The 27,408-nt window shown below is 42.2% G+C and overlaps 1 protein-coding gene across 2 annotated transcripts in view; it reads left to right on the forward strand.

Moving 5' to 3' along the window:
• Zmat4 (zinc finger matrin-type 4) overlaps nucleotides 1-27,408 on the forward strand; it is a 351,995-nt gene that overhangs the window by 236,038 nt on the left and 88,549 nt on the right. For both annotated transcript variants that reach the window (XM_026786971.1, XM_005362434.2), the window contains exon 5: nucleotides 4,039-4,266. In XM_026786971.1, the coding sequence (XP_026642772.1) occupies nucleotides 4,039-4,266 (228 nt within the window). The remainder of the gene's footprint in view (nucleotides 1-4,038; nucleotides 4,267-27,408) is intronic.

A 27,408-nucleotide genomic window follows, 5' to 3' on the forward strand; every position in this document is an offset into this window, starting at 1 on the left:
TCCTTAGCGGCTCTCAGCTAGCTTTTTTACATAACCCTGGTCCACCTGCCTAGAGGTGGCATTGCCCTCAGAAGCCTTGGCCCTCCAACATCAATTAACAATTAAGAAAATTCCCCACAGACATGCCTATGGGCCAGACTGATGGAGGCAATCCTTCAATTGAGGTTCTTTCTCTAAGCAACTCTAGTTCGTATCAAGTTGTCAATAAAAAGTAACCAATACACACACTGATAGACACACGTAGCATGTCTATATGAACCTGGGGAAACGATTGATGAATGAATCTATTCTCTGTGCTTTGCACTAAGTGGAATATAGCCTATAAATCCTATCGGATGACATCAGGCCAAATTCTCATAATAAATGAGTTGCAGAGAAACTCAAGTTTCGCTAGGTTTATTTTTTTTTAATCTTTGCACTGCAGCAAGGAATTATGGGTATATTGTAGAGAAGACAGTGAATACAAATGTACCTTTAAAAGTCCACACAGCCACAAACACACATTTATGTGATTACTAAGACTGAAAGCGGTTTTAAGAACTACCAATGGCAATGGGCTTTTGATCCTACTGCACATACTGGCTTTGGGGGAGCCTAGGCAGTTTGGATGCTCAACTTACTAAACCTGGATGGAGGTGGGCGGTCCTTGGACTTCCCACAGGTCAGGGAACCCTGATTGCTCTTCAAGCTGATGAGAGAGAGGGACTTGATTGGGGGAGGGGGAGGGAAATGGGAGGCGGTGGCGGGGAGGAGGCAGAAATCCTTAATAAATAAATAAATTTAAAAAAAAGTAACAACAACAACAAAAAAAGAACTACCACGTGAGTGGCAGAGCCAAGAGATGCTGGTAAGTTTGGAGGGAGGAGAGTGAGCTCACTCCTAGGTTGTCAGGGTCTCATTCCGTGGACTGAGCACCAGCCCATGGGACTTAGTAGCTATAGAAAGAATACAGCAAGGTGCCACGTCCTCCTGTGAAGAGTCCGTGGATAGCCGGTAACCACTACCGAAGTGTCTCCTGGGAAAACACTCAGCAGTGCTATTTCACCTTAGCAGTAGTGATGTATGATAGTGGCTACTGTTTTTTGAGAGCTATGTTTTCATAAAATGATAAACGTGACAATTTTTTCTACTGCTGGCGCATATGTTATAAGGCCATCTTTTTCATGGTGACCTAAGACAGTTTTATGGTAGTTTGGAGAGGGGCATTTTTCAAGGCAGGGTTTCTCTGTGCAGCTCTGGCTATTCTGGAACTCACTCTGTAGACCAGGCTGGCCTTGAACTCAGAGATCCACCTGTCTCTGCCTCCTGACTGCTGGGATTAAAGCTGCCACTGCCTGCTATTTTATGGTAATTTTTAAGGAAAATATGGCAGTGTTTAGGGCTGTGGTTCTCAGCACTGAATGAACATTAGAACATGAACCTGTGTTAGAGTGGAGTTGTGTGTTAGAATATCTTTAAACATGGTTCACAGCCCCATCCTGATGTGTTTGGTTGGGCGTTCAATCTGGGCAAAGAGATATTAAGATTTAGATGAGTCTAAAGCTTGGATAAAAATAAACTCATTGATTTTGAGTAGCTAATGTTTCTGGATTTAACTTTTAAAAGCGTAGGTGAAGTCCTTATTGTATATTTTCTTACAATTTAGAAAATACAAAAAGTATGAAATTAAAATAAAATTATACATTAACAAAAGAATTTTTTCAATCAAAAATAACCAATATTTCTCTATGTATTCAATGGCTAGAAATAGTGCCCTTTGGCCAAGCACTGTGTTATGATCAATGCACACACAGATTTTTATTAAAACTTAGAATCGGTGCTCCTCCTATATAATTTCTGTATTTGGCATGGAGTCAGAGCTGTCAAAAAGAATTTCTACAGACTGTTCTATTCCCACCTGGTGAGCCTGAAACCACAAATGTGTTAGCTTAAGAAGAGATGGTGACCATACAGCTGTATAGAATCCAAAGACATCAGGAATCAGGAGTCACACAGCCCAGTAGTGCTGAAGCCCTGACCGACCAGGATATGGCTTTGATTTAAGGCTGTGCCCATGCCGCTGCCTTTGTTTGCCTTCACAGGCGCTATAGCAATGGAAACTGGTTGGCGATGGGAAGACGGTTGGAAGATGAGACACAGGCAAAAGTTAAAACTTCCAGGTTTGCACTCTTAGACGGCGGAATTGGGGGGGAGTAAAAGCTCCGGCACAAGCAAGAGTTTCCCGTGTGCTAGAGCGGTTATCCATTTGATATCTTTCTTGTGTGCTGTTTCTGCCCAGGTGTGCAATATCAGGCATCAAGTAACAAAAGTGACCGCAAAGTCCCTTCTAGAGTTCAAAGGAAAACAATCGTGCTTCAGGGTGCGTCAAACATCTGGCTGCAGATGTTTGAAACATTTCCCATTGTTGTGCCATGCATCTTCAGAAAGTGATAAGGATGCAGGAAACTTGGGAAGCAAGGTATGATTTCCTGGAGATAGGAGACAGATATCATTTCATAGACAGGTTGACTGCATGTTTGTGGCTTTCATTAGTGTTGCTACGTCTTGATGGAATGATACCAGACGGCAGCTGAGACATATGGTCCACATTTGAGCCTCACTTCTGTACGGTTCCAGCTGACCGAATTCAGCAGGGAGGCTCTTAAAAAACATTGAATGTATCAGAGTTCCTCCACACGTTGGCCTGTTTAGCTTAATTTTAGCTACAGCTATGATGAGCACTGAGGATCAGAGGAAGTCTGCCTGAGATACTGTCCCAACAGTGTGCTGCTTGGATGAAAGTGTCACGTGACAACTATGTATTTGGGTGTCAGTCATTTGACTCAGACATTAAAGGTCCCCCAATCAAAACTTGGAAACTTGAGGGGTTGATTAAATGGTTCTTTAACTTGTCTTTGATATCCCAAGCTGTTGCATTTCCTTGGAAGAACACCCTAATTGTCTTGATTTTGTCAACTACAAATCCTTGTCATGGAGATTAGGGACACATGGAAGATGCTTTTAAATTGCTTATGACTAACAAGCCAATGAGACTGAATACCACTTTGTTCCTCAAAAACATTTGGATTAAAATATTTTTTTCTATGATGCACCACAATTCACTTTGTTTTCATACAAGGAGGTGGCCTCTTGGTTCACAAAGCATGAAAGGTGTTTGGGCGGGAGGGGCTGAGAAGGAGTTCCGGCCTCGGAGCTTAAGTATTTGGTTCTGTGCCATGCATTATAACCTCATCCTTCACCTTTATAGCATCCCCCCTGCTGTCTTTGAAGTCAATCATCAGAGAAATAGGACAGTAACTCCAGGCACACTCATTCTGAGGCGAGAAGCAATTTGTATGTTGAAAGCATACAGAAGTTATTTTTACTTTCCATTAGTAAACTCCTTCAAGTTCAATTATATTCTTTCCCTGGGCCAGAAATAACTAAATTCACAATGGGATGTGTTAAATTAATAGCTGGGAGTACAATCTCAAAATAGTGATATGTGCCCTTTTGGCTTAGATAAGCAGCTTCTGCTCAGGAGAGTGTCTCCTCTGGTCTTCTGGGTGCACGATTGTGCTTTCAACGCCGGTGTTAGCAGATGTGGTCTGAAATAGCCTATCCCAATAAAAACCCGGCCTTTGTAGCATGGTCTCTCAGTTGGTACCAGGCAAGTCAGCTGGCCAGTGCCTCTGTTTATTGGCTGTTTCAACTTTAGCACTAGTTTACTCATTCTGAATCTTGCCATCTTGATTGTTCTTCAACTTGACTGACAGAACATTCTGTCAAGATTTTACCTGAAAACTATTTTTCCCCATCATGACCATCCCTTCCATTTTTTTAAAACAAAAAAACAAAAAAAACAAAACAAAACAATCCAAACTTTGATCTCGGTGCTTGAGAGATTTTAATTTGTACCCTGCTCAAGATGATGGTTGACAAAGGTAATTTCCCAGTCTTGGCAATCCCTTGCCATCACGAGCATGGGATGCCCATTCCTTAATACCTAAGGGAAGTATGCCCAGGTATGAACTGACATACTGTTGTTTTCTCCCACAGCCACACCACTGAATTCACTCAAGGCCCCTCGGGTGGACACGGCTCCTGTGGTCTCGTCTCCCTATCAAAGGAGAGACTCAGACAGATACTGTGGCCTGTGTGCAGCCTGGTTTAATAATCCTCTGATGGCCCAGCAGCATTATGATGGTAAAAAGCACAAGAAGAACGCAGCACGGGTTGCCTTGCTAGAACAGCTGGGAACATCGCTGGATCTGGGGGAGCTGAGAGGTAAGGGTAGGCCCTCCCTTAATCATTTGCCCCAGAGAGGCTCTCTGCAGAAGCCCTGTGTTTTCTGAAAGCAGAGTGATGGCTCGTAGGGCTTTAATGCTACAGAAAAGCGTGGAACTCTCAAAGGAATGGCCCTGAAAGCAAATGAGCAGCTGCTAGCTTCAGCTTGACTTCTAAGGCCGCCTTTGTTTCTAAGTACTCATTTCCAAAATTTTCAGATCGAAGATGCAGAGGTGCAAACACTAGTTTTTCCTTTCTGTTTGCCGTTAAGCTCCTTCTCTGGTGAATGCTTTTGTGGATGAGTAGTAGAAGAGAAGCTGAAGGACAGTAATGCTGGCTTATGTAAACTCATGTGCTCTACATTTAGCCAAAGGAAGCAACGATGTGCCCCGTGGCCCATTGCAGCCACCGCCTGCCTCCCGCCACTAGGCCTCTCTAGGATGCTGGAGAGCATCTCCTATGAGTTCCTACTGAGGCTATAGCAGAGGCTTGCAGAGTGTAGAGTAGCAATGCGTGCTGTAGTTGGTGGCGTAGGGACCATGACCATCTGATGGCACTGAGCGAGATAGTTTATCCTCAATAATCACATAAACATTTTATTAGCAGCTTGATATTGACCATGTAGAGATAGAACAAAATTTCGTACTACATATTACATTGCTAAATGATGCCATGAAAGGTCCTGTGGTCCCATGTCCTCAGCCTGGTTCATTATGGTTTAGATGTGGTTTTATGAGCTGGCTAGGAAACCATCAATAATAACACTTGTAAGTTATAGAACACAAAGGTTTACAAACCAATTTTGAGAAGATCACCTTGTTTCAGTTGGATCCTGTAAGAAGAACCTATGCTTTTAATCCCCCAATCTGGACCCTGAATAAGGGGATTCTTCTGACAGTAAATGACCTTAGGTGACTCTTAACCATGAGAGTACGATCAAAGGTCATGCTGTGAGAAGCTCATCGAGAAAGACTGTTTATCGAGAAAGCCTTTGCCAGGGAAAAGGATTCGAGTCAGAGCTAGATGTGTGAGCAGGAGAGAAGGCCGTGCGAGCAAAATCATGTGTGTGCCTAAAGGGCAGAACACATAAACAGAGAACAGGTTTCTAATGCATGGTTCTGGAAGATTCTTAAACTGCTTCGTGGATCTGAGTTTCAAGACCCAGGGTGCACCAGCAAAGCTGCAGTGGAAACTGATTCTTTCTTAATGTTTGAACAGTGTCTAAGTCCAAACAAGCAAGTGTTTTGCTTGATTTCTTGTGTGGCTTCTAGTTACTGAAAAGCCATTCAGTCCTTATTATTTCAGTATGCCAGCTAACTTCACATTGTAGAACGTCTTGAGTCGTTGGCACCGCTGCTCTTTGTTGGGGGGATTGCTGGTGATAAAAAGTGTTTGTCTTGTATACAGAAGACAAGTTGCTCCAAAGCCGAGGGCCACCCCGCAAAGTTGCTATTAATGGTAAATAACAAGTTGGCTCTGTGGCTCCTTCATGGCAGGGCACTAGAAGAGAAAAATGAGGATTTATTTATTGTTTGTGCCAGATACCATGATGTGAAGAAGAATTATTCCTACAGCACGTTCTTCTTGTCTAGTTTGAATTATCTGCACTGCACAGCCACATCTTAATGGCTCGGGCATCAGATTCTCTTGCACTAGAGTGGCTTAACTTGGGTATGAAGACAAAAGGATGCTCTTTGTCTTGGTACCTCTACTTGGCTGTGACTCAGTAGCATAGGAAACACTGCCCTTGGGTCCACTGTCCTTTGGATTCCCTAGCTGATGCTTTGATCTATATTTATGCAAATGTTCAGTACTACAGACTGTTGAGGAATAAAGCAACCTTGAGAATTCGGCATATTTTAAAAGGTTTAAGTGTACATGCTATTTCTGACATACCCCTAAAACATGGTCAATTAATAAGGCAAAATGCGTCCTTAGTACAGGCATATTATAACTTAGAAAAATGGCACCAGGAATGTTTATGGTTTGAAATATTACATTAGTTATTGATTATAATGGTATTCCTCCTGTCTTTTAAATATTTCCTCCTGTTCTCCATACCTATTGTTAGCTTGAATCTGAGTCTTTGGTTAGTTTTTCTCGTTGATATGATAGTTCAAAACATCTAGAATAGAGGAAGGCATGTAGCACTACTCAGTAATTGCTGAATGAAGAACAAGAAAAGGCCAACCAGAACCAAAACCAAACCAATAGACAAACAAACCTGGCACACAATTGGTCATACCTCATTTCTGCAATGTCATGAAATGAATAATTTTTATAAGACATTCTTTATGATTCTTCCCATTTTAAAAATGGTGTATATTTTGCATACACTTAAATGAACAGATGTGACACTTTTAAAAGAGTTTTGACAATGCAAGTACTGGTATGATTCATACTCCTGTGATCGTATGTGACTTTTTTAATGAGATATGTCTGTGGATGTTCCTGGTTGGCCCTAGTCCTCTGACCCCCACATGTACCCCATACATGAACATGAATATGAACATGCACACACTCATCCATAATCATTGTTTATACCTGTGACCAAAGATGTTCTTGACTTTCCTTCTACAAGCTTCATAGTTTTAGAAATTATGTTTCATATTATGATATGTCTCAAGTTAACTTTTTGTTTAGTTTGAGATAGGGGGCTGGCATTCATTTTGTTTCCATTCACTTGCACAGCAATTATGAAAAATATGTTAAATATTTAATTTCCATTCCCAAATTGTCTTGAATTATTTGATCAAAAATCTGTTTATGGAGTTGGAGAGATGACTTACCAGTTGAGAGCACTCACTGATCTTGCAAAGGACTAGAGTTTGGTCCTAGCATCTACGTGGTAGCTTCTAACCTCTGTAACTCCAGTTTCAAATGTTCGGTGCCCTCTTCTGGCCTCTGGAAGTATTGTGTACACATGGTACTGGCAAAACACGTAGTCATATAAATAATAAGTAAAATCTTCCTTAAAGAGGGAAATCCATTTGTGTGTGTATTTCTGTACAACTGTTGTCCCCAGGGAACCTCATTGTCTGATACACTGTACTGATTGTTTAGCATTGGATACATCCTGAAGTTAGGGACTACATGGCCTCCAGCTTGAAGATTGTGTGGCTGTTCTAACTCCTTTGTACTCTATTTGAATTTCAGAAGCAGCTTTTCAATCTGTATGTAGAACATTATCTGGACTGTTGAGAGAGATTCAATTATCTGCAAATCAGTGTGGGGGAATTAAATTATTCAAAGCATAGAGTCATGTGATCTGTGAACACCTTCTCTATGCTTGTGACTTTCAAGTTTGTAAATGGTGCTTTAGAGCCAGGGCAAACACTTTATGCATCATTTGTTGAATTCATGCTGAATATTTGGTGGTGTTTAACCTATTACAAAGTACATATTATTAATGTCATTTAATGTTGTTGCTGATAATATGTAGAGACTTTTGTACATTGACTTCAATCCCTGTGACTTACACATAATTTCGTACCTGTTATTTTCATATAACCTAACAATACAAATAATGCACACTTTCTACTGTGTTTGGTGTTCATTGTACGTTGTCACTAGAAACTATAGAACCACGTTGTTCTAACTTTTTGGTGGCCTCAACTAACAGGTAAATTTAAAAGCCAATTTCCTATAGACTACCAAAGCATTAGAAGTAGGATTGGCCTAAATATTAGTTAACATGTACAGACAAGTATCAACTCTGGTGTCATTTTTTTTCCAAGAGAACAAATGATAACTTCTCTACATCTGAATTATAATTTAGCAAGGAAAGCCTGTCTTCTTCATGAACAGAAAGTCTTCTTTAAAAACAGCTATGAGAGTATAGAATTACGAAATTGAATGGCTGGAAAGTACCCTAGACTTTTTCTTTATAGTTTAATTTCTTTGTGTTAGCATAAAACACCTATAGAAGGCACTTTCTTATTCAGAAATTGTGGCAACATAAATTCCGAGACTATGACTATTTGTGTATAGAATATTCATTTTATACATTTAATAATTCCTTTAACAGCTCCAAAATGAGACTAAGCCCAGGCTTATTTGTTGTTTTAGAGGACTCTAGGTTCTTCTGCTGTAATTCTGTCTGAAGACACCACACAGCTTTCTAGCGCATTTGAAAATTTAATAATGCTTCTAAGTCAAAAGAGTAATAGCCCTGTAAGTCACATTAAATATCATTGAATTATACATGCCCTTTCTTTTTACAGAGCGAGCTCTGAAGTCTAGAGCTGTAAATGGGCTTTTCTCTTCTGAGTTGTCTCTAGAGTATAGTTCTAAGCCCCTGATAGCAGGTACACCCTTATCCATGACTCAGCACCTCCTGCTACAGATGCACCCCTCTCCGTGACTCAGCATCTCCTGCTACAGATGCACCTCTCTCCGTGACTCAGCACCTCCTGTTTTCAGGTGTACTCATCTCTGTGACTCAGCACTAGAACCATGAACAATTCCCTCTTCAGTTTAGAAGGTTGAGGCTGAGCGGCTTAGATATTCTTAAAAACATTTTTAAACCTTGCTTAGACCTCAGTTATATAATAAGCATAATTAACTCAGTTTTCCAGAAGCGAATTCTTGACAAAAGTATGGTATACTTTTAATGAGTAAGTTTTCATATGGCATTTATGACTCTGTGTAAACTGGTATAAATATAGAAATGCAAAAAAATCATAGTCACTCCTCATGGAGGTGAGGGCTCGAGAGGTTCAGGGATGTGCGGGGCTGTTAGAGTCTCACTATGTAATTGTATCTGCTGTCTGGATTGGCTGTATTGGAGATTGATTTCAAGGGGAAAAAGCAACTCAAGTAGGACTTCACATCCCAGAAGTGGGATGTGAGTCAGAAGGTGCAGATTTATCTCAAAATAAGTAGAAAATGAGAGATTTTTCACTCTTTGAATTATTTCTGCTGTGAGATAGTGTAGTGACTTGGATCTACTTACTTTTGTTCTGCTTTAATCTTGGCTTGGTGTTTGCCAGAATCCCAGGAGGTGGGTGACTTAGCATATTTAGCCCTTTCTGCTTCTTTGCCTTTTGTTAGCTTTGGTAGCTGTGCTCAGGCATCTGGACAATAGATCTTCTCCAAAACCAAGGAAAGGAAGGATGCTCTAGGGGAATGAATCAAATAATGTTCAAGATGAGGTAAGGTAAACATTATCTAGGAGCCCAGTGCTTTACAACTAAACCCAAGGGATATTCATCATCTTCCACATTTACCATATGTCTTAGTTAGGGTTTTTATTGCTGTGAAGAGACACCATGACCATGGCAACTATTATAAAGAAAAACATTTAATTGGGTGGCTTACTGTACAGAGGTTCAGTCCATTATGATCATGGTGGGACATGGCAGTGTGCAGGCAGACATGGTGCTGGAGAAGTAGCTGAGAGTCTATTGTCTTTGGCAGGCAACAAGAAGTGGTCTGTGTCACTGACTATAGCCAAGCATAGGAGACCTCAAAGCCCACTCCCATAACAACACACTTCCTCCATCAAGACCACACCTCCTCTAACAAGGCCGTACCCCCCATTAGTGCCATTCCCTTTGGGGGTCATTTCCTTTCAACTCACTACACCATGGTAGAATTTGGGAGTGACTTCCCTGTGGTGCTGAATTGTGCTTTCTCCTGATATTGTAGCAGAATTGGAGTCCATGCTGCTGTTAGCTGCAGCTAGGATGGTCTGGAAGATGGAGATAATTCATTTGACCCTGGGAGAGTGATTAGAAGTGGTGAGTTGGAAAGCCAGTGGTAACCGTAGTGCAGCAGCAAGAAGTAGTTTAGGGTGTTGAAAATTGGTCTCTGCTCATGGAGCTCAAGTAGAGGTCATTGATAATATGTCTATGGCTATATTCTAATGATAAAGTAGCATTTAAGATGTGAAACTGAGTAAATGAAGAAAAGGTGGTCTCCTCTCATGACTGGAGGTCACAGGGCTTTACTTTTCCCTTGAACCTTTCCCAGAAATTTGAAGAATCTCATGGTATGACTAAGTCTAGCTGTATCCAAGTGGTGTAGGGACCAAAATTCACCTTCCAAAGGCTAGCAGAAAGTTTCAGCACACTGGACACCTGTCACAGAGAGTCAGAGAAAGTTGACAGCTGACTTCTGCAAGGAGAATTCCAGTGCTTTGGAGATCATGTAGCCGGGCCATGGGCCACCTGTCCCCACATGATTCCACAGGAATAGAGGACCTGATTAGGTGGCTAGAGATAGATACTGCTTCGTGAGCAGGATCCTGTTGTCTGATACTTCTGTATTTCAGCTCTGATGCACGGATTGACTTATTCATCCACTGCCCCATTCTGCCCCATTCTTTCCACTGGGTTTCCCGAGCATCTGCACAGGCACACAAGGATGAACACACTTCAGAGAGCCAGAGAAGACTCCCGGTTTGCCAGATGATAAGAAATAAACACGGTTAGCCTGTGACAGGTGCTAAAGGGGCAATAAAAACGGCCAAAGGACGTTGAGATGGGGGCTGGACTTCCTGAAGCAGGTTAGTGACAGTCTGGTGAAACTGCTGAAGTTTTTGAACTCCAACCTAAAGGTCAGAGCAGGTGGTGTGAGGCGATGGCTTGTCTTGGAGAGCCCCAGGGAGATCACAGGGTTGTTGGTGGAGAGAGAAGGAGGCATGCTCAAGGATTCCAGATAGTGTCAGTTAGCCAAAGGCTGTTGATGAGCAGAAAGTGAGCTTGGGGACAACAGTGGCCACATTTTGTACATTTTCATAGGCCATGATACCATGGTAGATGTTTGTATGGCATTGCATCAAGTCCAAGCGCTGTACCTCCCATCTGGTTAAGGGATGGACACCTCCCTATCCTGGCTCCTTGTGCATTCTGCCCAACATGGGTTCTGCTCTTATCATCCCCATGAAGACAGCCCTCACCTGCTTCCATCGTTCAAAGCTATGTTGCCAAATAGCAGACTTTTGGGAGCATCAGCATTTCTATTAGAGATTGGGCACTGGTCTGTGATTGACAGGACTACAGCAAAGACCCTGGAGTTCATTTAGTACTGAAAGGTAATACCAACTGCCTGGGATTTCTTTATTAGTTCTGACCATTGCTAGTGGGTCTGAGATCAGAATTCCCTAAAAACTGAGCTCAGGCGCATCATGGTGGAGCTGCCACAGTGTTAAGCAGGCATGTGCCATTGGTGTTGGGGACAGTTTATTCATGGGAAATTGGACCAGAGAGTCATCTCCTAGTTTTCATCTTAGAACAGGGGATTTGGGTGACTGACCCAAATGTCTCATCTGAGTTATAAAAAGAGCCAAATTGTTAAAGAAGGGAGCAAGAGTGTCAGTGGGGACAGAGCTGTGAAAGTCCGAGCCTTTGAGAGCAAGCTTGCTAGAATGCCTGAGCAGCGCTCAGGGTAGGCACTGCATACAGGGACGGAGCCTCAGCTGAGGACTGGCACTGTAGAAGTCCAAGGTGGGGCTTGTTGGATGATGGAGGCGCACAGCAATGTTTGGCAGTGCCAGGAGCAGAGGGTGGAGCAAAAGGGACTCAGATAAGTGACAGGTGAATGCCTGTATTCTATCTGCAGATAATGAAGCCCCGGCTTAAAATTCTTAGCAGGACATTGCATGTTGGAGATTTGTGTCTCAGCAATGTCAAACTACAGAAAGCAGCCTGAGGCTGTTATAAGGGAGAGAAATTACAGGCAGGGATATACGTTGGAAAGAGTTGTTTTTTTTTTTTTTTGCCTAATTAGAATTTCCATTGAGAAATTACAACAACCTGAGCTACTTTATGAAGAAGTTTGAGGGTTCTAGGGGTTAACAGTAAAGAAAACAAATCAGAAAAAACTTTGAGTGGTTTTGTATCCAAAATTTTCCCCCAAAAGTCTATATGTTGGAGACTGTTCTCAACATGACACTGTAGGAAAGTGACAGGAATCTTTAAGTGGTGGAGCCTAGCAGGTAGTCTCTGGACCACTGAAAGGTGTCTTCAGTGGGCTCTCTCTTCTCTTTCGTTGGCATCCTCATCATGACACAGTTTTACCCAGGTCCTTAGCAACGGTCCATTGGGTCTTTAACTAACACGTCCAAAAGCTTCTTCTCCTCTTGAAGTTAATTAGCTCAGATATGTGTTAGAGGAATTGTAAACAGACATGGAAATTTAACAGGATTTGTTGGGTGAGTTACGTCATGATTTACTTTGACATTTTTCCATGGCTGAGGACAGGACCCAGGGTTTTGCTCATAGTAGGCAAGTCACAGGCAAGCAGTTGGCCACTGAACTATACAGTCCTAGCCCTAGGGCAGTGGTTTTCAACCTTCTTAATGCTGCGACCCTTTAATCTAGTCCCTCACGTTGTGGTGACCCCAGCCATAAATTTATTTTCATTGCTACTTCATAGCTGTAATTTTGCTACTGTTATAAATTATATTGTAAATATCTGATATGCAGTATGGTCTCAGGTGAACCCCTGTGAAAGGGTCGCACAACTCCGAATGAGGTTGCAACCATGGGTTGAGAAACACTGTCCTAGGACCTTAACCTGCCATGCCACATTGCTGTTCTCCTAGTCTTCTAAAGCCTGAATATCCCATACTGGGCCTTAGGGACGAGTAATCTGGCCCCATTTAACCCAGCCTTGGAGTTATGACAACAAAGGTCGCATGGTCCCCTTTGTATTATCCACGGTGTCTAGATTCATATACTGTTGATAGACACCCTCCATGACTGGCCTCCTCCGTGCTCTCTAACAGAAAAGCCACACTCTGCATCCTTGATTCTCGCATGCAGTCAGAACCATGGTTCTTGAGTGGATAGTTTAAAGGTTTCTAGTACCACATACTTAACAAAAATTACTGTGTCAACGAAGGTGCATTTTTGTTATGTTTAATCAATTACAGCAAATACGGCGGTTTCTCCCTTATCCTGGTATTTCCAGCCTGTGACAGCGGTGTGCAGTTTAACTAGTTAGGCATCAGCAGAAAATAGGACCTCTAAGCAGAAACGATAATTATAGAACACAATGCTAAATTGGATGGTAGAAGTGCTAAGGAAAATACTTAGCTTAGATTACACCTGGTTATTTTTGCGTTATTATTTTTAATGTGTTTTGACACCTTAGCTGCGGCGTGCCGGCTTCCTCCCATCTTCAGAGCCCACATTTCTGGGTTAGACAATTTAAAGCTGTTTAAATGTCTCAGATCCTCTCACAATTGTTGGGAACGCGGTAGGAAAATATTATGATGAGACTATTTTCATTCATTCATTTGTTCATTTGTTCAAACTTGCTAAGTCCCTGATATGGGAAAGGAATTGTTCCTAAAGTTATAAGGGAACACTAAATTATTTATGACTCATTATTTAATCTGAGAGGTTTTAAAGTGTAGAACAAGGAAGTAGAGAAAAATGACACCTTTACTGAAATAAAACACTAGATAAACAAAAAAGAGTTTAAAAACCCTTTAATAATCATGATTTTAGAATTTAAAAAAGAGAAAATGATTACTATAACTGAGATGGGCACCAGCAAGTATGGACATTGGTGACTAGGGTGTTAGAGCAGATGAACATGAGTGAAGGGCTGGGAAGAATGGGTAGAGTAGAACATTATTAGGAATTAAGACATTGGCTGTCTGGATAAAATCAAGCTGGAAAGACAGTTTAGAGCCATGAGAAGTTGTTTTGGCAAAGCTGAACCCTTTCTGCCACAACTGACGTGTGCCCTAAGTCACATGATGGCTGGGATTGTTTATACATTAGCACTTCCTGGGAGCAGACAACTTGCTGGAATTGGGTGAGGAGACCCCAAAAGCCAGGAAACTGAGATCAGGTGGATCTGTACCTCTGATGAGGCCTGAGGGATGCTGAGGTGGAGCGGCCGGAGGGAGAAGATGTGTTGCTCTGGGTACCACCTGCATGAAAATGATCTGGGAGCTGGATTCTCCAAGAACTGGACAAGGAAACTCTCGGCCTTGGGAACGCTAACAGAAAAAAAAAATCAACAACAAAAAACAAAGCAAAACAGATTTAATGAGGAATATGAGAAATGACTTTATATCTCTGATAAACCTCAAATCCAACAAGAAATCCACTTCATGAACGTTCACAGCAGCCTGTTTACACCCTGTAGGCCAAGGCCTTTCTCATCTGGGGCGGGTTTTGCCCATTATTTTTCCTAATGATGCTAATAAATGAATTGCTGTCTAAAAGAACCTGGTTAAGCCTGCATCTTCCTTGACTATATCCCCGAAAAAGAAGAGCACGGATTTTAAAATGGAATCTGCTTGGCACATCTGCTGCCGTGTAAGTGCTGTACACAAACTAAACAGGAACTGGAAACTACTAGATTCCTAATTTCAGACGTGGCTGTTGCATTTTAAACAGCCGTGAATTGATCTGGAAACCATCATCTTTACTCTGAGATGTTGAATAAGAAAAAGAAAAAAAAATAGGCAAAATTAACCCCACATGTGCCTCTGTCCACCCAAGTGACTTCTGTTAGGGGTCCACTAGGGCTGCATGGAGGAAGCTGAAGAGTGGCGTTAGGCTGCTGGACAGTTGTTCTTTCACTCAGAGCGCCAAGGCCTCTATTTGCAGTCCCCCACTGTTTGTTTTAAGGTTAAGAGCTAGGATGGCATTTTACAGAAGCTCTGTACAATATTTTCCTAAGGTTGTGGGAGGACAGATCTGTCATGTTGGCTCTTAAGTTGTTGTGGATGTTGGTGACACACTTTCTTTTTGAGAAAACAAGAGACACAGCAGCATTAAAACCAAGATAAACCTGTCCTTTAATAAATGGGAAGCTATTTTGTTTATAGAATTGTAACTTTACATTAACGCAAACAAAAGTAATCGCAAGCATCCTTTATGTTGAATTTTCTGCAGCTGGACCTGGTAGATGAGATCTGATAGCATTGATTGTGGTATAAGAAATAAACATAAGATTTGTTCAAAGTACCACATACCCATTGCGATGTTTGTTGTCTATGTTATTTTGGCTAATGTTTAATGAACACTTACCATGTGAAAGATACCACAACAAACCCCAGAGCATAAGGATGACATTGTCCTGAATGGTAAAGAAGACGTTCTTTCTCTCGCAACAAGTCCAATGTTTCTCTGGCAAGTGACATTTTGTGGTAAGTGCTCTCAAAACTCACATCCCTGAAGATGGTACCCAAAGACCTCTAATATCTTTACTCATGTCAAGAAACAGATCTGGGAGGGAGGGAAAGAGAAAGGAAGAAAGGGAAAAGGAAAGGAAAAAAGGAAGAAGAAAGGAAAAGGAAGAAGGAAGAAAGATTAAAATGTGTATTTAATCATTTCACCGTCTACTATATTTTATTAAATATATTTTGCTACTGGTAATTAGCATTCCATGAAGTTTCCCCTTCAGAGCAGTGATTTTGTAGTTTAGAGAGAAGTATACAGACTTGTGCTTGGAACTTCTGTGTGGCTCTATGCCCAGGACTAAAAGTGCTGCCCAAAACACAGAGAAAGCCTACACCATATTTTCATTGTTAGGACTCACCTGAAAGAATGATCATTATTCCTTCACCACTTGCTTTTCCAGCGGTCATTGTGCTGTTGACCCTGCTCAGCCCTGAAGATGTCCTCAGGTTCTAGGCATGGTCTTTGAGCACTGCCAACCCCTAAGCAGCCAATGCATGCATATTAATACGATTTCAATAATGTTTCAGATCCTCTATGACTTGCCTGTGTAAGAAATGGAAAAACTTCTTCAGGGAGCCTAGAAAAATCTGGTTTTACTTAAAAATTTACATCAGCAAAACGAGATTTTTTTCTCTAGACATGTAAAAGGTTCCGGTGTCATGACAGTAGAAATCATATTTGCCACAGTAGGTCTTTGGGAGGTGACTGCGAAGCCTGCATCACCAGAGTGCTTCTGTAGACCTGAGCGATGAACAGAGATTTGCAGTAACTCCGATTTGGAGTCTATTTTTATAGATGATGACAAACAATGGTAACCGACTGAAATAGCTAATGGCCCAGCGAAGTGGGAGCACAGCTTCTTACAGTCCCCAGCTGGCAAGCAACTAAATGAGTCGGGATGAGCTGGCGAGCAGTGACGCGTTGTAAGAACCTTGATATCTCATGCGGTTCTTCCTGGAAGAAAGGCATCTGTCATCTTGGGGGCTTTGCGTTCACAAAGCACTGGTGAAGGAATGAAGTTCAAAGGGGGTGTGCTCAGAGGCCTGGTCTGGGTTTCCGTCCTGTCTCTATGACCAAACAGTAGTGGCAGAGGAGACGGTTTACCCCTCTGGGCCTTGGCTTTCTGTCTATACTGAAGGCATAGGAGGACTTGGTCGGCAAGGGGTGCCTTCCAGCAGTTTTCCCATTTAGGTTGTTCTAGATAATTTATTATGAGTTCATGTGCTTGGTAATTGCTCTTCCAAAATAGGATTTTGACTCTCCAGGCTTCATTCTCATAAATCGACCCTATCTCAGGCCCATTTAAGAGATTTTATTTGCCTTCTCTCTGTGGTTTCTACAATTCCAGGGGCAATCTAAGCATACAAGCATGGCAGATAACCTTGTACTATTATTTGTCTTGAGTCTATGCAAACTGTGTCTCAACATGTAGTCCCATACAAGCCAGAATGCAAGCAATCCTTTTATTATATTCCCACAATCCCTTGGGTCTTCCTTCAATCCTAACAAGTCAATACACACAGATTCCTATTGGAGGAGGGCTCTGCTTGTTGGTTCCCAGCCACCTGGCTAGCTTAGACCCAACATAATCATACAGAAACTGCATTAATTAAATCACTGCTTGGCCCTTTAGCTCTAGACTCTTATTGGCTAACTCTTATATTAATTTAACCCATTTCTATTAATTTGTATATCACCACGTGGGTGTGGCTTAACCAGGTAAGTTCCGATGTCTGTCTCCTGTGGGGCTACATGGCGTCTCTCTGGCTCCGCCCTTCTTTCTCCCAGCATTCAGCCTCACTTTCCCTGCCTACCTAAGTCCTTCCCTGCTATGGGTCCAAAGCAGTTTCTTTATTCATTAATGGTAATCTCAGCACACAGAGGGGACTCTCACATCAGACTCCCTCCCTCTTGCTCTGTCCTCGTTCTATTCTGCTCCTGTCTCCCCATGTTAGGCACACACCCTGTAACCGATCTGTCGTTAGGCCCCACGTGGAAACATTCTTCGGTAACACTGGTAGTCAACGGCCTGGACCACCCACTGCCCATGCACATGAACCTTCATACAAGTATGGGTCACGTATTATTCCTGTCTCTCATTATCTGAGTGTGTTCCCCTTGTGCATGGGGTTCATCCTTGTTGCTCAATCATAGGGTTGGTGTCTACTAATGGTGGGAGAACTCCTACCAAATGCACCCTCCTGCCAGCAGTATCCACAGGCTCTGGACAAAGTAAAAGATCAGCTACAAAGGCGGTGAAGAGTAATCCCCAAACGGGCAGAACTGGAGGGAAATGAACAATTGGGAATCAACATTGAGTATTTCATAATGTCTATGCTTTCTTTGCCTCTCAGGATTAATCCATTAGCACCAAGCAGTCAGCCTGAAACTCTGATAAGAGCTCGGAGGTGCTAGCTGCATCAGGCAGTGTATTCATTAAGATAAAAGCTGAATTGCTATTTAAAAAATGAAAAGAAAAATACAGAAGGCAAGAAAACCCAAGAGGAATATTTGGTATAAAGAGGTCTGAGGGAACCACGGCACTGAAATGCGAAAGGAAAATTCATGTCAGGAAAAACTCAAGATTCGGAGGGGAGCCCCCAGCTTATTTTATATGTGTCCTCTGCTGTACTTGACCCTGACATGGAATGACATGTCCAAAAGGTCATCAACAAGCAGCCCTGCTAAGCCTCCTTGTACTGAGCAGGGACTTCAGCTACTTCTTTCTCTCCCACATATCCTCCACCCTCATCACAGTACAGAGGATTTGGTTGCAGTTCATCTAAGTTCACTGCCGGCTTTAAAGGAAATACACTGGAGGAATATATATAGAGTGCGTATAGAGTTTGCACAATGTTTTATTCGCTATACCCAGATATAACTCTAAATTAATAAAAATGATCACACGGAAAATTGAAAATATGATTAGTACTCAAGACAAAGGAGACAAATATTGAGATGGTTCAGAAAAGTAGCTATTTTGTTTATACTCGAGGATATAAAATAAAATGTTCTTATGAGTTATGAAATAGAATATTAATCAGGAAAGCTGGGAGTGTTGTTTAGTAGCAGAGTGTTTACCAGCCTGTTAAAGCGAGAATTCGGTTCTCAGCAATGCACAGATAGACAGACAGATAGGCAGGCAGGCAGACAGACAGACAGACACACACACAGACAGAGAGAGTGAGACAGAGACAGACAGAGAACACAGATGAAACCATGAGCAAATGTGTATTCATGAGCACAGCCATGCCTAGGACTCCATTGCCTCAGATGTGGGTATGGCAAGGTCTCTCCCTGCTCTGAGATTGATGGGACAGTGTTTGTAGACAGTGTCCACCATGATTTCCTCCTCCTGGCTGGTTAGAGCTGCTCCTCTATAGAGACCTCTCTACAGAGGTTAGCTGGCATGCCTCCTTGTGCAGCTGCAAGAACTGGGTGGAGTGCCTGCCCAATCTCAGCTATTCTTTACACGAGTCTGTCTTTTCTTTGTTCCCAGTCACCCCATTCTGGTTGCAGCACACACACACACACACACACACGCACGCACGCACGCATGCACGCACGCATGCACACACAGAGTAAAGCAAAAATGAGCCACATGGAACTTTTGGATGTGAAAAATAAAAGTTAAAAATCATAAGAAAATTTATAACATAAACTGGGTTGAAGAAAGAAAAAAAGTCTCTAAATTTAGAGATTATTTTTTAAAAATATCCATTATGGGGTCATACTATCCAGAAGTGAAAGAAACAGACATGTTTGAGAAACTCATGAGAACTGAGGAAAGTAAAAGAGTATGATGCACAGACATGCACACATACATGTACACCATATACATATATATGCACACAAGTGCACACAGGCATGCACACATACATGTACACCATATACATATATATGCACACAAGTGCACACAGGCATGCACACATACATGTACACCATATACATATATATGCACACAAGTGCACACAGGCATGCACACATGCATACATACATGAATGCACATACAGACACTCTCACACAATGCAAGTGCATACATGTTCATGTACACAATGCACAGGTGCACACATGTGTGCACACACATACACATAATTCCACACATCTCTGTCTTCTGAAGGACAGATAGGGTATCTAGAAAGCAGTCATAGAAAAAGACTGAACATTTATATTATTTTACACACAATGTAAATCAAAGCCAATGTTTTGTTATTTAAAAAAATTCCAGTAGCAAGTGAGTCTATTTAAAATATCAAAAAGGTAATAAGCAGTTAACTAATGAGAATAGTGTTCTGGAATAAAGGTGTAATACGGGCATTTTTACTCTGTAAGTTTAAGTCTTATAGGCCAGACTCTGCATATGAGAGAGAACACGTGGTGTTTGAGTTGGAATCACTTTTGTAAAATAATGCTTTTCAGTTTCATCCATTTTCCTGAAGATTTCTTATTTCTTTGCAACTGGATCGATCAAATGTTATCATGCACACATACCACATTACTGTTCTCCACTTGTCTGTGAGTGGGCCTTGAAGCCAGGTCTGTTTCCTGGCTGTTGTGGTTACTGCAGCAGCGGACAGACAGACAGATTTCTCACTCAGCTTTGAACTCAGTTCCCACTGACTCCCAGGATCACAGTCTCCTGTCAGTTAGCTGCTTTGCGGTCCTCCTTCTGCTCTGTCGACTGTCTTCAGTGCCTTAACACTTTGTATCCTATGAAGCAGGAAGATTCAGTTTGATTAAGTTCCAGTTCTAAATGTTTGACTCATTTTTGTTTCATGTCTGCAGAAGCATTGCCTAATGTTGTCTCAACCATGCACGCCAGTTATTTTCTAGTTGCTTTATAACTTTCCCTCTTACATTGATATTTGATCCATTTTGAAATATTTTTATGACTTAGCCTGTGTGGGAAGAGTGTAATTTCATCCTTGTACCTGCTACTGTTGTCGCACAGACTATTTCCGCATAGGATGTTGTTGCCATCCTAACACCTGGGACACTACTCTGAATCACCAGCTCCAGTCCATTGATCTGCGTGTGCGCTTTCATCCAAGTACCACACAGACTGTAGCTTTTCAGTAAAATTCCGAAATCGGAAAATGCCAGTCTTCCGAGTTTGCTCTACTTTTTCAGTATGATCTTGGCTGTTTGGAATTTCTTCTAGAGGTATATGTTTTAACAGCATCTTGTCAGTTTATGAAAGGCTGACGACTAAGATGTTATAATATTTTCATGTTAAAGATGTGCATTAATCTAGTCAGTTAATTGAGGCATGTGCCTTTAATCCCAGCACTGGGGAGGCAGAGGCTGGTGGATCTCTGTGAGTTCGAGGCTGGCCTGGTCTACAAAGTGAGTGACTGATTACACATAAAAACACTGTTTGAAATCAAAAACAAAAACCAAAAAAACTAAAGAAAAAGAAAAAAGTTGTGAATCAATTTTATAGAAAGTATTTGATGAATAAAAGATAGTATTTTTTTCACTTAGATTTTCTTTCAGTGATATTTTTTAAAAGTTACATTTATTGTGTTTATATGTCTACATACATGACGCAGGGTACACACCAAATGTAGTGACATTTCATTTGTATTTTAATAAATAAAGCTTACCTGAAGAGAATAAAACAGCCCTACTGGTCAGCCTTACAGACCAGGGCAGTGATAACACACATCTTTAATCCCAGTAGCCACACAAGTTGCCATGGAAACCAGGCGGTGCATGCCTTTAATCCCAATGGTGCATGCCTTTAATCCCAAACCTAGAGTGGATTATAAAATGGGAGGAGACAGCACTCAGACACAGTCTCCTTCTGAGAGTACGGGAAGCAGGATCGCCATTTCAGAGTGATGTAGAGGTAAGAGCCAGTGGCTGGCTGCTTTGCTTTTCAGATCTTTAGGATGAAGCCCAATTTCTCTCTGAGTTTTTATCACTCATGCTTCACATAACCATGGAATAAGTGCAGAGGTCAGAGGACAGCTAGCTCACGTAGTTAATTCTGTCTTTCGATGTCTGGTTCTAGAGATCAAACTTAGATCACCAGGCATATGTGGCAAGCACCTTTACCCACCGGGCCATCCTGTTGGCCTTTCATTTACACCTTATGGTAACTAGTGTTCAACTCTTTCACTTGTTCGGGTAAATTTATTCCTAATAAGATATGTTTTGATAAAATTAAAATGGTTTTTCCCTCAATTTTGGTTTGAAGTTTTCATTATCAAGGAATAGAAATATAATTAAGTTTTATATAAATATATCTTGGAACATTGTAGAATCCGTTCATTTGCTGAGAGATGGGCTAGTGAGGGAGAGGGAAGGGGAGGGGAGGAGAAGAGAGGAGACAGGCCATGGGTTTTTCTTATATGTAGCAAAATACCAGAATATACTATGTGTAATGGGTTTTTCTTATATGTAGCAAAATACCAGAATATACTATGTGTAGAAAGAAAATTTTACCAATATAAGATTTCTTAATTTTCTTTGTAATGACCTTGGCTAGAAGCTTCAGCACTCTGTTAAAGAGAACTGGCAAGAAGAGATGTGTTTTCCTTCTTGACCTTAGAGGTAAATCTCCGGTGTGCCTATTAATATTAACTGTACAGCTTTTGTCCCTTTGTAGTTTGTTGAATGTTAGAGCATGAAAGATTGTGGAGGCTTTTCATGTTCCCTTCCTTCTCTGTTAATCGTGTGATTTTTCTTGTTTACTTGTTACAGCAATTATGCTAATTAACTATATATATTTAATCAAATGGAAATTCTTAGTATTACTTTTAGTTAGTCATAGTGGGTATTCTTTGTGGCTCCACTTTACTGGCATTTTGACAACATTTTTATTTCGGCATTTGTAAGAAGTATTCTTTTCATGTCATGTAAGTCCTTTGCTGTGGTTTAGCATTGAGCTAATATGGATGGATGGTGAGTTTGAGCAATGCCGAGCCCTGTGAGGCAAAAAGACAGAACGACTGAGGGTGCTCACGCATGTAAGACTTCCTAAGAGGATGTTTTCATAAGACTGTATGCAGGGCATGTCCTTCATGGCACGAGACCCTCCAGCACCGACACTGTAGGAAGCACCACCTTAAGGTCAAGGGAAGTCATGAGATCAGTGACATGGCTTGAAATTGATGGGTTACATAGTTAAAAGTATGTTTCAGCAGTAGAGGGCTCCAAGGGCATCAATGCCTTCGTCATCTTATAGCCACAGGTCTTACTTTTGCCTATAGTCATGGGTATTGAGTGCAGTTCTACACGATATTTAAGCCATGTTTTTCCCCACTCAGAAATAATTATTTTTATTTAAAACAACTGTGTCGTTTACTAAAAATAGTAAGAAGAATTGTTTGTTTCTGATGGAGTTTGATATAACAGATCTCAGCCTGTGGTAGAGACATCTTTGTCTTAATTTAGCCCAAGCTTGAGTGTTCTTAATCACTTATTACAGCACTGTGGAGTCATATGTCTGTGTGTGTGTGTGTGTGTGTGTGTGTGTGTGTGTGTGTGTATTTAATATTTAGGATTATAATCCATTTCTGTTACTTTTATGTTCCTGGTATGCTACCAGGAACTCTTCTTCCTCTGCCCTGCGACAATTCCTCTGTCATTCCTTTGTTTTTATACCTTCTTTCTGCCATAACAGGGTGCTCTAGGCTCAGCCTGTGGATTTCTTGGCTCAGTCCAAAAAATTTGATATTCCTTGGAGGACCCCCATCCTCCAGTGATCCTAGCAATGAAAATGTGGTCAGCAGGTGCTTGCTTACTTTGGAAAATTTTCTCCCTTTTTAGTCCCTCTAATAAGAGTTTATTACTTCGAGCTTTTTTTTCCCCTTTCAAATTCTATCTCTTCTTTTAAGCTCATCATTCCTCCACCATTCCTCCACATAAGAGGCTCCTAAATGCTCCCCCTCTTTAATCTAATTTCTACTTGGCAACTGGAGAGAATCATAAAATATAAACCTTGTTATGTTGTTACTGTGGTTTTTAAATCCTTCATAAGAGCAGCCCTGCTCTGGGGACATGGTTTAAACTAAATGTGGTTGGAAGGATTTTCAGGACTGGGCTCTTATTTTCCTCTCTGACTTCCCATCTAGAAGCTCTCAACTGTGCCTTTCTCCATCCATCCTGAAACACCAGAGTCTTCAGGAGCCCGTGTACACTTTATGACTGGAGCTGTGGCTCGTTCACCTCTTGACCGAATTCTCCTTTGCTTTTAGTTCTGTTTTTTTGGAAGAGCAGCCGTCTTGTTCTGATGAACTTCCAGCTTGGCAGCATTCACACCTCTCCATGGTTGTGTGTTGTGTATCCTATGGTAGCATTCGCTATGGAGGACAAGCACCTTTGCTCTTCACTTCCTCTCTAGACTCTCAACATTTAACAACATCTGGACCTTGCTATGTACTGAAGAAGCGTCTTGTAGTGATCTAGAGACCGCTGGATAGTCCCCACCATGTCAGCCCAGGACACTGTGCTCACTGTTTACAAAGGGGCATGGTTTTTCTAATGTGACATGTGTTAATTTGCATGTATCGAGTATCAGCCAGGGATTGGTGGAGGGGAGAAGCAGAATTTGCCTCCTAAACAGAACAGCAGAAGTCTGCAGTCTCTGTGAAAGTGAGACTGTGCACAGGGTGTGGGATCTCGGGCTTTTACAAGATTGTAGTGGAGGCGTTTAGTGCATAGAAGAGTCCAGCAGCAGGGTGGTGCCCCACAGTCCAGAGCTTGTGGACACTAGCAGGGCTGATGTGGGGGGTCTCCTAACAGGTGTTCTCAGTCACGTCCGCTTGCCTGTCTAGAGTGTCTCAGTCCTCTGAGGCTTTTGGATCATTAGCCCTTCATTCCAGACCCCGATGTCAAGTAAAAAGGAGGAGGCAACATATTCTCTCATTGGCTACTTCCTGCAAAAGGGGGATGATGGAGGAGGGCTGGGCTCTGTTCTCAGGATTTAGGTCAGGTTACTTCTATGCAGCAGGATAAGAGTTTGAGTTTGATCATGTGATGGATCACATGATAGCCATCATTAGGCTCCTGGGGAAACTTTGGAAGAATAACTGCTTGAGCGCTGCAAACATGATTGGATTACAGAGTGAGGCTGAGAGATCACCCCATGGAGTGGGGAGGAGGATTAGAAGAGAGAGGGAGACGAAGTAAGCCACCAAGAGGAGGTTGGGTGTCCATAGATGGGGCCTGTATAATCGGCAGGGGAGTCGTTTTATTGTGTCTCAATGGGCTCTGAGCATTGGCAGGGCTGAACTAGACAAGGACAAGAAGGATTGCCAGTAGAGGAGAGAAATAGCTCAACATTCAGGATTGTGCAAGTATGGGGGGTAAGAAGCAAAGAAAACAGAACCATCTTGGCAGGGCTGTTATAGGGAGAGAACCTGGGAAGGGCTTGAGTATTATGTAAAGATATTGCTTACAGGGGGGTGGTCTCTAATGTTGAGGGGACAGGAGTGGCTCAGGAGCACTGGACATTAGTGGATAGGCAGGCCCAGCCGATGGATGAGCATGTGGCATTGGCCATTTTTCAGAACTGGTAAGCTCTGTTAAAGAGGGGTACCCAGCTCTCTTGTGCTGTGATTGAGGGGAGAGGTAAGAGTGGACTCCAGAGAAGCTCATTTTGAAAAGTTAGAGATGGAGGGACACCCTCACAGGCGTGACATCAGGATGGCAGTGATTGATGCCCAGGATCGTATCACAGTTGAGATAGAAGAATGCTGGGTCAAGTCATTTGGGTGACAGCGACAAGTTCCCCTGCCAGGAGTGCTGCCCCAGAGTAAGAGGGCAGAAGCATCAGAGGCTACAGTGGGCTGGAGGAAGGGAGCAGGAGAACACAGAGGACTGAGTTAAAGAACTGTATCTAGTCTGGGGTGCAAGGGAGGACGGTGACTCAAAGCCAGAGCTCCTCCATAATATCTCCAAAGTCTTCCTATGCTGGACTTAGAGGCTATATAGGGTGAGGTCACTAGAAGAACTACATTGAAACATCCCTGTTTGGGTGTTGGAGGAAGTCTGGTTATTTTAAGGGACCTGTGTCCAGTAAGTAAAACATATAATTGTAGGGTCAAAACATGTCTGGGGATAATAGAGGAATGAGGGGTCAATGGGAGGAGCCAGAGTGGAAGGGAAGCAAAAGCAAGGCTTGTCATTGATTTTTTTTGCCTGATCCCTGTGTTCTTTGGGCCTCATCCCAAGCCAGTTTGGATGTGATGGCATGGAAAAATCCCCATTCCCGGAGGAGGGAGGGCACAGATCCATCCTCAGCAGGAGTCAGGAGATCCAGGCCTCTTTAATTTGGGGCACTGCAGCAGCGAAAGAATCGAGTTGGCCCAAAGGATGTTAAGCTGATGTGAAATCTCTTTAAGGTTTTCTGAGAGCTCGTGAGAGAGGGGGAGAGGTTTGTGAGTGTAGGAGCCTTCAGTCCAGCTGTTTCTGTGCTGAATCCTGAAAACGATGCCCAGCGTGGTACCAGGGATGAGTTAGATGGCGCATTCATCCATTGTCCCCCTTTCAGAGGTGGTCTGAACTGCTTTTAGGGACTTGGGGTGCAGATATCTCTTAACTGCTTCAAGTTGACCAAAGGGGTGACATGGAACAGAATAGTGAGAGAGCCTCAGAGAAGAGTCCATCTAAGGGGCCATGGTAAAATTTACCAGGGAGCAAAGACTCCAGAACATAAGGCAGCCTTCTGGAGATGACATATATTATGTAAGGGGGAGGGTAATAAGCTATAGCACAGTGGAGACTTCAAGAGATGAAGTCTGTAAAGAAGACTTAAGAATTAGGATCACCACAGGCTTTGTTCAGTAAGGTGAATGTAACCGTCCAACTGGACCACGCACCAGAGCCCAGCACAAGGAAAAAGTAATTGTAGTCAGCTGCCTGTTCCATCACCTTCAGCATAAGGAACAAGAACCTGGCAGCTTTATAAGAGAGGTCAGTCAAAGCTGGCATCTCAACTTCAATTTAAAAGAGAAATAGAATCCTACTGGATCCTCTATGGGATTTTTTTTTTAACAAAATTCCAAAGATGGTACTTGGGGATCCTGAATAATTTCCTAAACCTGTGAGTTTGATGGCAGCATGCCTGGCAGCTTTTTTAAATCAAGGAACATGGATGGATGTGGGAGGGAAAGACACTATATCTGTGGGGAGTACCCTTCTGGAAAAAGATGGTGCCCCACAGTGGGGAAGTACAGTACCTTAGTAAGGGTTTTTAATTGCTGTGAAGAGACACCATGACCACATCACCTCTTATAAACAAAGCATTTAATTGGGGTGGCTTGCTTACGGTTTCAGAGGTTCAGTCCATTATCATCATGATAGGGAGAATGGCGGCACGCAGGCAGACATAGTGCTAACTTGCAGGCAACCTGAAGTCCACTGAGATACTGTGCAGTATCCTGAGCTTAGGAAACCTCAAAGGCTGTCCCTACTACAGTGACATTCTTCCTCCAACAAGGCTGTACTCACTCCAGCAAAGTCACACCTCCTAATAGTGCCATTCCTGTGAGATTTTGGGGACCAATTACATTCAAACCGCTACATACAGCTTTCAGTTTTGGTCTCCTGGCTAAGAAGACTGGCCTGTTTCTCTCGGTTGTGGACAGACACTACAGGGCTGAGTAAGCCAAAGTCTTCTCCTATATTCAGGCTATATATCTCACGAAGATTGAGGTATGTCCTAAGACACAAATCGTTCCTTTGTCCCAGGTATTCATACTGTATGTGACACCCACACAGGGGTCATTTGAGTGGTCCTCTAGCTGTCATATTGACTGTTGTGACATCAAGTTGCTTGTATTCAAGAAGCTCTTATTTAACACTTCATAATTACCCTAATGCACAACATAGTGATGCTGGCTATTCACATATGCCAAAGAGATTTTGTAAAGTACTTCCTTTAACTGAACATAAAACATTTCAATGTCACACAGAGGAGAAAAACACATGCCAGTCAGTATTGCTGAGATTACATCAAGAATGATCCGACAAAGAAATCGTA

Source organism: Microtus ochrogaster, linkage group LG7_11, assembly GCF_000317375.1.
Source record: "Microtus ochrogaster isolate Prairie Vole_2 linkage group LG7_11, MicOch1.0, whole genome shotgun sequence".
Classification (NCBI taxonomy): Eukaryota; Metazoa; Chordata; class Mammalia; order Rodentia; family Cricetidae; genus Microtus; species Microtus ochrogaster.